Here is a 12,089-nt window from a genome sequence, read left to right on the forward strand (position 1 = left end):
CAGTCTAGATAAAGAAACCATTACGATGGTATGTCTCTTAATTAAGTATTCTTTTGATGCAAATGCCCAAGTGTTGTTATTAGAAAGTTAGAGATTAACTTGGAAATGTCTTGTTTTTTCCCTTAATTTGTTAAGTTTCTTGAACTATGAATCATTCTCTTTTTTGTTGTTGTTATTGGTTTATGTGAGGCAGGTTTCTCTGTAGCTTTGGAGCCTGTCCTGGAATTAGCTCTGTACACCAGGTTGGCCTCAAACGGACAGAGATCCACCGGCCTCTGCCTCCCAAGAGCTAGGATTAAAGTTGTGCACCATCAACACCTGGCATGAATCATTCTTCAACCTACTGTATCATTACAAATTGTGGAATATAAGTCAAACTGCTATTACTTGATTTTAGTAAATATGACTTTCCTAAGATAATATTTAGGAAGAATGTATTCTTTAATACATGAACCTGTTTCTATGAACTGTAAATCACCATGAAAACAATCCTTAAATTTATGCAAAATTATAGGGATCTGATATGTATATTTAAATGTACTCCACATTTTCAAATTTTATTTAAAATTATATTAATTACATACACACAAAAAAAGAAAATTTCCTGTTTTTGGTAGGCTTCATTGTTTGTGTGAAGATTCAAAAAGCTTGATAAAAACCAGCTTTAGATAAAAGCCAGTTTTAGAATAAGTATATTGTCCATCATCTATTAAAGATACAGTAAGAGCCATACAATTATCAATACTAAAGCAGTATATTTTTCTGACATTTTCATTGATTGTGCAAAAGTATAACTGGCAAAACAGCTACCCGGGTGTTCACAAAAAGCACAGCACTGGCACCGGACGACAGTGATGGCAGTCACCACAGGGAGGCACAGCGATAAACACTATCCTTTGAGGAATACTCTTGATGTCATTAATCTTTACTGTAATGAACAAGTCTTTTAGCACCCTATAGAATGCACTTATACTGCATACAAAACAGAACGGTGGTTCTGAGGAGAAATCTCTCATGCAGCCACCATAACTAAGGCAAAGCTTCATCTGTCATGAAACAACCACTTTCACTTGAAAGAAAAATGACAAACTAGATATTCAATTTTTGTCAAATGTTTTCTCAAGAAAGAACAATATGAGCCTGTAGCTGTAAGTATAATTTGCTATGTTTGTTGCCAATAAGTAAAGCCAAGATTTTTAGTAAAAATCACAATTCTGAAAAACTTGCAATTAGTAACTGTGCATGTGATAGCGTCTAAATAGTATAGGAATACTCCGATGAAATCATGGTATCAACAGATATTGATAAAAAACATGGTGATACATGTGAAGATATGAAGTATCTATATAACCCAGCAAACCAGTATTTTCCAAATGACCAATGTCCTCTTATAAAATCATGCATGGATTAAATAGTGAATAAAATGCAAGATTGCCAATGGCTATGAGTATTTAAAATCCATTTACATGGTTTCAGTTTCCACATTACAACTATCCTTCAGAGAAGTATCATGTGTTGGATTTTTGTGTATTAACTTTATCTGATGGGAATATACATAATTATTTTGGAAATACTACAAAAATGATCTTCCCATTTTCAGCTATATATCATTGGTAAACTGTTTCATGTACTTCAACAAAACATATTATAGATATAAGAATCCAGCTGCCATTTAGTAAGATCACATTAAATATATCTAACATGGCAAGAGAGGTAGTTAAGTGGTTAACAAAGCTTACTAGTCTTGCAGAGGACTGGGTCCGGCTCCCAGCACCCACATCAGGAGACTTACAACTGCCTTTAAATTTAATGCCAGGGAACCCAGTGCCCTTTGCTTCTGCGGGGACATGTGTGCATGCATGCCTATTGTGCACATAAACTCACACAGGCACACACATGCAAATTTAGAAAGACATCTTCAAAGTGATTTCAAAGAACAGAACAAGGCCAGTCTCCTATTTTGGAAAATAGCTATTTTCTATACAATGTTTTTGTCAATATAGTAAATTTTCTATTGTTATTTTAATAAATGTGTTTTTGATTGTATTTACAGTGATAAATACTGACAAAGTTAGCCTGATAAAAACAGATGGCTGTTTGCTGGGGTCCACAGTATTTAAGAGGGCAATGAATTCTTGAAACCAATGGAAGAAACTTTTACTGTCAAATTTAAAATATCCAAACACAAACTCACAGCTCTTTACCAATGATTCAGAAGATGATATTAATAGGCTTTGATGCTTTATATAATGATGTGAAAAAGACACAATTGTCTTCATATTTAACTTACAAAGTGAATTTTGTTTTACTAATTTCAGCTGTGATGTAGTCAAACTTTCTCCTTGTTGACTTTTACTCTCTTCATCTCCTTCCTCATCTTGCACTACAAAGTCATCAATCACATAGCCATCTTCATTTCCATCTCTGTAAGCATCCTCATCCACATCTTCATTAGTACTTGAACAAGATTCCTTTTCAGAGTCCTAATTAAATGAAAATAAATGCTTCAGTAAATATTATGGGTTTAAAAAAGCCAGGATAGGTATAAACTTAAATCTGAAGGCAAAAAAGATCCATATAATTAAACATATTTTACGGCTAAATATTGAGCTTTTGAAATGGAAGAACTGTACACTTTGGTGATGTGAAATGTTTAAAATAAACATTAAAAATATGAGTAATTAAGAATGGGAAAGACCATACAGAACAACAAATAGTCTTTCAATATTTTTAAAAGAGAGTGAGGATCACAATAAATTATTATTACTAAATATAATAGTAACAATATTCAAGGATGTTTATTTAAAAATTGTAACATTGGAAAAAATAAATTCTGTACTTTAATATCTGTAAAAAACAACTAAATGATTTTCAAGTAAAAATTTAACAACAATAAACCAACAAAATAAAACACACCTCAAAAGCTCTACCACTATTGCGTCTTTGTCTCTGGCGTGATCTTTCTGAGAGTTCCTTTAGCTTCTGCTGGTGTTCTCGCTTTTGAGCAGCCAATGAATTTTCAGGGGTTTCTCCTTCCATCTCCAATGAAGAACACTCATCTTCGTCCACCCTGCGTGGACGTTTAGCACCTGCTTTCCTAACGGGGATGTCACTGTCATCACTCTCATCACTGTCATACATTACAGAAGACAGCCTCTTTCTTTTTCCTGGCTTGATGCATTCATCTTCCACATCCTCCTCTGTGACTTGTTTGGTGTGCTTGCTGGCACCACCCTCCTCTTGACCTGGGTGATTTTCATCATCTGCCAAGTCATTATGCTCACTTGTGATCATTTTTTCTTCCTCTGTTGAACTGTTGTCGGTGTTTCTAAGAGGCTTACTGCTGTTTCCCTCACTTTCAACTTGGATTAATTTAAGCTCTGTTTCCTTCTCTGGTATTTCATTAATACCAGGCTTCTTGCTATGCTCAAGCTCTTCATCACTATCAATCCTTTCACCACTCCCAAGCTCTTCATCACTATCATCAAGTTCAAGTTCCTCATCACTATCAAGCTTGTCGTCACTATCAAAAAGCTGTGAGATACTTCTTTTAGTCCGACGCCAATCAACTCGAGATTTTTGCTCAGGTACTTGGCTTTTAGAATTTCTCCTTGTTTCACGTCTTCTAACACGTACCATTTTCACTTAAGCTTCTACAAAATAAAGTTATTAGGAACATAACAATGACAACCATATTATAGCAATGAAAACATGGCACACATCAATTTAGCTTCATTAAATGGCTTACAAAGGCAAATCACGTGAGATACTTTAGCAAAAAAAAAACCCACAGAACAATGTACAAATAATTCATAAACTATTTTTAACACATATTCTTAATTATGCTATATATTGTGCTGAAAAAAATACACAAGAGAATCATAGTCCTATGTCTTTTTAGAAAATTGTATAAAACTTAATTAAACATGCAAACATAATTAAGAAAAACTTAAGGTGGTCAGTATTAAATAATAAATATAAATGTGATAGAAATGTCAATGTGCAGAAAGATTAGTATGGCAATTAATTCACCAAAGACCATTATGAACAGAGTTGATTAGGCAAAATTTTCAAGATCCTGCTTGATTTGTAAAGAAATAATGAAAAAGTAATTTCCGATAAGTAAATATAGTATGGGCAAAACTCTGGCACTGGTAAAGAACATGACACACTTAGTAAATAGGTGTTACTAAAAAGGGATAAATAGCTTCTGTCACGAAAAAAGGGAGACAAGAATAAAAAACAATGACGGAAGTATAAAGACAGGGCTGCGAGATGGCTTAGCAGGCAAACTGCTGTAACGAAAGCATTAGGATCTGGGCTGGGATCTTCATCACCCACATTAAAAACTAGCTGGTTCGGTGCACAGCAAACCCAGCATTGGAGTCCAAAAGGACAGAGACAAGTGAAACGCCGGGGTAGCTGCTTAGCCGGCTAGTTCACTCAAATGACAAGTTCTAGGTTTAGTGAGAAATCTTGTTTCAAATAACAGTGATAATAACAACAATAATAGTAACAATAATATTGCAAAAAATAATCAAAAACGATATCTCTACATCCATCTTGGTGTCCATATACACCTGCACTGTCAAGCAAACTCACATACATTGCATATATGTGTTCAACACGAATACACTGAATTACAAAGACAATCCATCCTCAGGCAAAGACGGACTTGATTTGGAAGAGAAATAACATGAAATTTAAAGGCTCAGCCATGTTACATGAACAAAGTATTAATTTAGTAATTGATATAAAAAGAGATACAATACAATGCGGAGAGTGAGCCTATCTGCTAAGACTGTGGCTGCTACACTCCTTTGTGAAGTAGAGATGGGGTTATATGCTCTTAGAAACTACAGAACAACTCAGCAAAACTCACTAACTGTCCAATAATGTGGTCAAGTGAGAAGTCTGCAGGAAGAGAAGCTTCGTGGTAAAGCAGAGCATAGTATAGGGAGGAGAAATCACAGCTGTCCCTTTGTGATTTTATAAAATATTTTCCACTAAATTTATCACAGGCCTGTACTAAACTACTGACAGGGAAGACACACAGAAACTTAGTAACTCATATGTGCTTTTGTGGTCGCCAAGGAATAGAAGTAGAATCATAAGGTAATATGACCTCATTGTACATGTGTAAGAGCTTATGGAAATTATAATATTCTACAATAGCACACAATATTTCTGGTCTTTCTATATATAACAGTAACCTTAAAAATTAATCCAAGATTACAAAAATAATTACACTGCTTATGTTTTATATGACAAACATCAGCTTCAAACACCCACCTTATTTGCCTCAGTTCGAAGAGATTGTTAGAAGCTTAGAGAAAATAAATATTTATAAGATAAAGATTAACTATCATAGAAAATATTTAAAAATGTGTGACTAACTATAAAGGTTGTATCAAAACTACAAATCCAAAATAATTTTAAGCAATGTTGTCAGTACTGGACCATTCATAGTATTCCAAAATTATTACTTAGAGGGGGAAAGAATATATTAAGTATACTAATTCTTATATGACTATAAGGCAGTATGCCTTCCTATATAGTAACTTCTCATATAAAATCAGAACAACAGAAATTATTAGATTATACACCAAAACATGACCTGTGTAGATAGCATCGCTGATTGTAACTTTTTGATAGTATATAATTAATTTAACAGTGATAGCATCAAATGCCAATTAGTAAACCAAATGGTTTACTTGAACTACAGTTGGTTATAATCTACATAAGTGTTATACTGAAGCCAACAAAGAGAAAAACAATAAAGATATATACTGAAAATTACCTTAAAAACCCTAGATTATTCTTCAAAGCATACCTTTTGCATACTCCACCACTTTACAGTATGTCCATCTAATTTCTCCAATAGTTTTGAAAAGATTTTTTTTATTAAACACTAGAATAACTAGGCAACTTATGTTTTGAAGTTATATAGTAAGGTATTTGTAAGCACATATAAATTTTCATAAGCCAACTTAGCATATATGTATCACACAATCATAAGATTTCCTAGGAAACTGGTTTGAATTGGGAGAAATAATGAAAAACACGTCAATAAAAAGACAAACATGGTTTCAATAGGTAGATGAAAGTAAAAATGGATAGTAAGAAGTGTCCAAGTGAACGATGACTTTAGTTTAGTCCACACAGCAGGTCCACACACACCAGACTGCTGCTGTAAAACTACAGCACTCTCAAAGGACATTTATCTTACACTGGGTGATTGCAGGACAACAGCAGAAATGATTAGGACCACTAATTAAGACTTTTATTAAGACATGTGACTGCATAATGAAGGAATAAAAGAAATCATCTATATTTAAAATTGATCAGTATCCTTTGATCTTTATTTTTAAATCCTGTCAATGATCTTCCAAAGAAGATACTATTATCATCATATACAAATATTAAAGCCAAGTACATAGAGTTTAAATGACTTACCAAAGATCACAGAGCTCATCAGTGACAGAGCAGCCCGTCCAGTGGTACACAGTGACTTCTGGTAGCATATTGTAATACATGTAGTAAGAATTAACACGTAGAAGTAATAGTTTATTTCTTAGTCATGCTAAATCTTAGTTTCAGAAAACAACCATCAACACGGTGAAAGCTAACAAACATGCTTTTCTAAGATTACCTAACTAAATTGAAGTGCACATGGCTTAAGTCAGAAATTTTTGAAAATTATCCATTAAGTAAGAAAAAAATATACAAGAGATGGAAGGCTGCAGACTTTCCTCCACATTTTATTGATGACATCAATCACAAAATTTATGGAGCTTTTGGTAAGGTCCAAAGCAAAAATTCCCATGGAAAAATGAAGACTTTGACCTTTTTGAAGGTTTATTTTATTTAAATTAAGTTTCATTTGGCAAACTACACATTTGCCAGGGCTCCTGTCTTATTTCAAAATTGTCATTTCTATCAATAAGGTAAAAATAAACCTGCTATCAAAAGGGAGATTTTTGAATGTGGTTAGCTCTTCTTTTTAAATTAAGGACAGCTTTACTAAATTATCTGGGAGGGAAGATCGTCAGAGGGAACAGGTGAGTGACCCAGGGGAGTCAAATGAGAAAATGAAGCCAAGTTAATGGGTAAGACAGCTCCATGTTTAGAATTCACCTGCAACAGAACCCATGCAAATAGGTGTAAGTTTCGTTTATGCCGAATTAAAAACTTCAAATGAGAATTTTATCAAGATATCTTACGTTCAGACAAGGAGAAAAACAAAGACCCCACCAGAAAGCATCAAATAAGTGAATCAAGTTAATACTATCATGTGCTTCATGGTTGTCATGGAAGATGAACATATTAACTGGTATGTCTGTCAAAGGATGTGTTCTTTCAAAGTAAGTTTACAGGTAAAAGAAGGTACTGTTGATGACATGTGAAGGTCCCATCAGGAGAAATATGTTCTTTTAGAATTTGAGGTTAATTCATACTCAAGAACAACCTCACACTGAAGTCACCTACTTGCTCTACAAACAGTATAGGCAGACGACAGTTACTTATCTCTGATTTGAAATGCAAAGGCTATGCTACTTTTGGAAATCCTGCCAGAAGGGATTAATTTGTGAAACCTGTAGAATATCAACTCTTTCATGTTTTTTTTTATGGTGGTTTGGAGAGGAAATATTACAAGCTAAAGAAAGGTATTAACATTTATCAAAATGCCAGCACATGTTCTGGAGCAGTGGTGCAGTCTCTGCTCCCAAGGAGTTCACAATCTTATGAAATTACTAGGGACATGGAAATCAAACCAGCACAAGAAAAGATCTGAGGGCTGCACGCATGATTCTGCTAAGTTTCTGTCACATGGGTCTGAATCAATCTATCATCGTCCTCCCATTGGCAGGAAAGAGGGCAGCATAGCACAACAGGAAGAAGGAAATGATGAAGCAAAGCTATTAAGAGGCAAGCCAATGCCTTCCATTTGACATCACAGTTCAATACTTCCCAATCTCATAGAGAGGGTCCTGCCAGCCTGGCATCCAGCATAACTAGATCACTCACTAGCATCTGTCACAGGGGCTGTACCTCCCTAAACCCAGCAAGGATGCATGTCTGAGAGAAGAAAAAAATCCTTTGAGGTGTGAACACTAGGGTCACAGTCATGATTACCAACCTGGCTTTCTGGCGGGACTAATTCCCCAGATACAGGAAGCAGACGCGCAGGCCTCCAAAAACAGAGCGGTGGCTGCTGTCAGAAGACAGGAACCGCTGCCCCGGCTTCACAAGACTGTCCGAGGGCTGTGCATCCAGAGAGGGGTCTGCAGAGACATGGACCAGGATCAAGGTCTGTGCACTCAGACAGGGAGTGTGTGCTGAGGAGTGTGCTCCCAGGAGGAGCTGCGCACAGCCAGGTACGGGGCTGAGGAAATACCCGCGCTCTCACAGACACCCGTGGACCGCTGCGCTCTCACGGCGCGCCCCTTCCCGCGTCCGTGACGCACAGCTAAGGGATGGCAGGTGCCCTCCGCGCCGCGACACGCCGCCTGGGCTCTGCGGGAGGCGACCGTGACCAGAGCGGAGAATTCCCGCCAGGAGCCTGCAGGGAACCACCCTCTAGCGCTCACCTTTCAAAACGCCTCCGCCTCCGCCTTCGCTTTCGCCGCTTCTGTCCCCGCCTCCGTCTTCTTTTCCGCCTCTGTCCCCGCCCAGCTGCCGCCCCGCCTCCGCCCCCGCCCCCACCCAGATTCCCTTGGCGCCACGGCCCCCCGCTTCCGGGAGGAACCGGAAGTCCCGCCTCCAAGCGGGGCAGGCACGGGGCCGCCGCGCGCGAGCTGGGGCGCGGCTTCCGGGAGCGCGCGCGGAGGGAGGAGCGGCCGCGTTGCCCCAGTTGGGGAGCCGCTGCGGTGGGAGTGCAGGGTCGGGCGCCCAAGCGGCTGCGGGTTGAGGAGACGAAGGCCCGGCTGCCTGCGTGAGGGCAGCCCGCTCCTTCCGCCCTGCGCCGGCTCCGGGGCGTGGCAGGGTCAGCGGAGGGCCTGCATCCGGGGCCTGGGCGCCCCGGACTGGAGCGGGAACTGCGGGGCCTGCCGGCCCGGTTATCCGCGGGGAAGAGGGGCCGCCTCCGCCTCCTCCTCGGCCCGCAGATTTCCCGTCACCTGCCTTGCCCTTGCCAGCCCAGCCTCGCGTCGCTTCAGCAGCTGAAGCGAAGGGGTCGAGTGCTCAAGACTCTTAAGTCTCAGTAAGGATTGCGGCAGTGTGAGCGGGTGCCAGACCTGGCCATGTCAGGGAAGCGGAAGCGCGTGGTGTTGACTATTAAAGATAAACTTGACATAATAAAGAAACTCGAAGATGGAGGCTCTTCCAAGCAGTTGGCGGTGATCTATGGAATTGGTGAAACAACAGTTAGGGACATAAGAAAGAATAAGGAAAAGATTATAACTTATGCAAGCAGCTCTGATTCCACAAGTCTTCTGGCTAAGAGAAAATCTATGAAGCCATCCATGTATGAGGAACTAGACAGAGCAATGTTAGAATGGTTCAATCAGCAGCGAGCGAAAGGGAATCCCGTATCCGGACCAATTTGTGCCAAACGGGCAGAGTTCTTTTTCTACGCTCTGGGAATGGATGGTGATTTTAACCCTTCTGCTGGTTGGTTAACCCGCTTCAAGCAGAGGCACAGCATTAGAGAGATTAATATTAGAAATGAAAGATTAAATGGAGATGAGACTGCTGTGGAAGACTTTTGTAACAACTTTAGAGATTTTATCGAACGTGAGAATTTGCAGCCCGAGCAGATCTACAATGCAGATGAGACTGGACTCTTTTGGAAGTGCCTACCTTCCAGGACTGCAGTAGTTAAAGGTAAATGCACTGTCCCTGGGCACAGCTCATTGGAAGAAAGAGTCACTGTTCTGTGTTGTACCAACGCAACAGGCTTACACAAACTTAAACTTTGCGTCGTGGGCAAAGCAAAGAAACCTCGCTCCTTCAAGGCGACTGACACCTTAAACCTGCCTGTCTCTTACTTCAGCCAGAAAGGTGCATGGATGGATCTCTCCATTTTCCGGCAATGGTTCGATAAGATTTTTGTGCCTCAGGTTCGAGAGTACTTAAGATCTAAAGGCTTGCAGGAAAAGGCCGTGCTCCTGCTGGATAATTCCCCAACACATCCAAACGAAAATGTCCTGAGGTCAGATGATGGCCAAATATTTGCAAAATATTTGCCACCTAATGTAGCTTCATCGATTCAGCCCTTGAATCAGGGAGTTATAGCAACCATGAAAAGAAACTATCGCGCAGGTCTTCTCCAGAACAATCTGGAAGAAGGCAACGACCTGAAATCATTCTGGAAGAAACTGACTCTGTTGGATGCACTTTACGAAATAGCAATGGCATGGAACTTAGTAAAGCCGACTACCATTAGCAGAGCTTGGAAACAGATTCTTCCTGCCATAGAAGAAAAAGAGAGCTTGGACTTTGATGAAGAAGATATTTCTGGGGCTACTGTGGCCACCATTTTACAGCACACCAAAGGACTGGAAAATGTGACTCCTGAAAATATGGAAAAGTGGCTTGAGATTGACAGTACTGAGCCAGGTTATGAAGTGTTAACTGACAGTGAAATCATCAGACGAGCCCAGGGTCAGACAGATGAATCCAGTGAAAACGATGAGGAAGGGATTGAGCTGATTCCAGAAAAACATATAAATCATGCAGATGCTCTCCAGTGGACTGAGAACTTACTAGATTATCTAGAACAACAAGGTGACATGATTCTACCCGACAGACTGGTAATACGTAAACTTAGAGCCACCATCAGAAATAAACAGAAGATGACAAACTCAAGTCAATAGCATTTGAATTTTATCATTGTTGTGATAATTGTATTTGTGTGGCACTTTGAAATGTGGCTTAATTTTCTTCATGTCAAACAGTCCTATAATATACATACAAAAATGTAACTGAAGTGGTTTGAGGATTATGTGTCTTATCTCCTTATTTAGCTATAAATGGTATATTCATATTTGCTTCTGTAAGTCAGTGATCTAAGGGTGGCATTTCCTACAGGTTCTAGCTTTAAAAGATAGGTAACAGTGAGCACTTTCCCTAATTCTTTTGCTTGAATTGAGGGCTGCAATAGAAATCTTTTCTTGTAATAATGATCTTAAGTGGTTATCTGGCTTTTGTATTTGCATAGGTTGAGAATTAAATTGCTAGATTTCAGGATGATATGTAATAATTTAAAAATGAAGTTCAATAATGATGGTGGAAATAATCTATGAATTATAAAAATAACTTAGAGTCATATTTCTGTTTTCTTATGTTTTTGTTGATGGAAAAGATAATCCTGGAAATGAATTATATGTAAGAAGTAATTGAGAGAAACTGGGAAGGTAGCTTATAAGAGAAATTTTCATCTCTTCATTTGGAGGAAACTAGGTGTTAAAATTTTGGGAACTAGATTTATTTATACAAAGAAAAAGATTTTTTTATTTTGAGTTGGATAACAGTATAGAATTATTTATTCACCTAATTTTTCATAAGTGTTTTTAATTATTACATGTAATAATATGGACTACCATAAATATTTGGGAAACATGAAATTTAATTTTTTTACTGAATATTTAGAAATATCTATAACTTTAAAATTTTGTCATACTTGGCTGATTTTATTCGATATAAAAAATAAAGTTTTTATTTTAGATAAATCATATGTTTGTATTCTATTTTTTGAAGAAAGCACAAATAACTAGGAAGTGCTCAAGATAAGAATTCTTTTAACACATAAAGGAATTCTGTAGTTCTAAGAGTTTTGACAATTCTTTTTAAATTCTTTTTTTTCGTTTTTTTTAATTTATTTATTTATTAAGGATTTCTGCCTCCTCCCCGCAACCGCCTCCCATTTCCCTCCCCCTCCCCCGATCAAGTCACCCTCCCTCATCTGCTCGAAGAGCAATCAGGGTTCCCTGACCTTTGGGAAGCCCAAGGACCGCCCACATCTATCCAGGTCTCCTAAGGTGAGCATCCAAACTGCCTAGGCTCCCCCAAAGCCAGTACGTGCAGTAGGATCAAAAACCCACTGCGATTGTTCTTGAGTTCTCAGTATTCCTCATTGTCCTCTATTC

General features: G+C 38.5%; 2 protein-coding genes across 6 annotated transcripts in view; one reads left to right on the plus strand and one right to left on the minus strand.

The window, feature by feature from the left end:
- Ccdc82 (coiled-coil domain containing 82) overlaps window positions 1–8,747 on the minus strand; it is a 29,966-nt gene extending 21,219 nt beyond the window's left edge. For 2 of the 5 annotated variants that reach the window (XM_075966827.1, XM_075966831.1), the window contains exons 1-5: window positions 8,592–8,708; window positions 8,141–8,285; window positions 6,457–6,514; window positions 2,917–3,653; window positions 2,291–2,483 (exon numbers count right to left, since the gene is read on the minus strand). In XM_075966827.1, the coding sequence (XP_075822942.1) occupies window positions 2,291–2,483; window positions 2,917–3,639 (916 nt within the window). In that variant the 5' untranslated portion in view covers window positions 3,640–3,653; window positions 6,457–6,514; window positions 8,141–8,285; window positions 8,592–8,708. Of the gene's footprint in view, window positions 1–2,290; window positions 2,484–2,916; window positions 3,654–5,292; window positions 5,327–6,456; window positions 6,515–8,140; window positions 8,437–8,591 lie in introns of those variants that run through there. The other 3 variants (XM_075966828.1, XM_075966829.1, XM_075966830.1) reach the window with 3 other exon arrangements.
- Window positions 8,748–9,009: 262 nt separating this feature from the next.
- Window positions 9,010–11,663, plus strand: Jrkl (JRK like). Its single transcript, XM_075966825.1, has one exon. It carries the CDS (start codon window positions 9,243–9,245, stop codon window positions 10,815–10,817), a length of 1,575 nt encoding a protein of 524 aa, XP_075822940.1. The 5' UTR covers window positions 9,010–9,242; the 3' UTR covers window positions 10,818–11,663.
- The last annotated feature ends 426 nt before the right edge of the window (window positions 11,664–12,089 follow it).

The sequence above is a fragment of the Microtus pennsylvanicus genome, chromosome 3, assembly GCF_037038515.1.
Source record: "Microtus pennsylvanicus isolate mMicPen1 chromosome 3, mMicPen1.hap1, whole genome shotgun sequence".
NCBI lineage: Eukaryota > Metazoa > Chordata > Mammalia > Rodentia > Cricetidae > Microtus > Microtus pennsylvanicus.

What these genes read in the sequence shown, in the direction of transcription:
- Jrkl (XM_075966825.1), top strand. Translation starts at nt 9,243, where the DNA reads ATGTCAGGGAAGCGGAAGCGCGTGGTGTTGACTATTAAAGATAAACTT.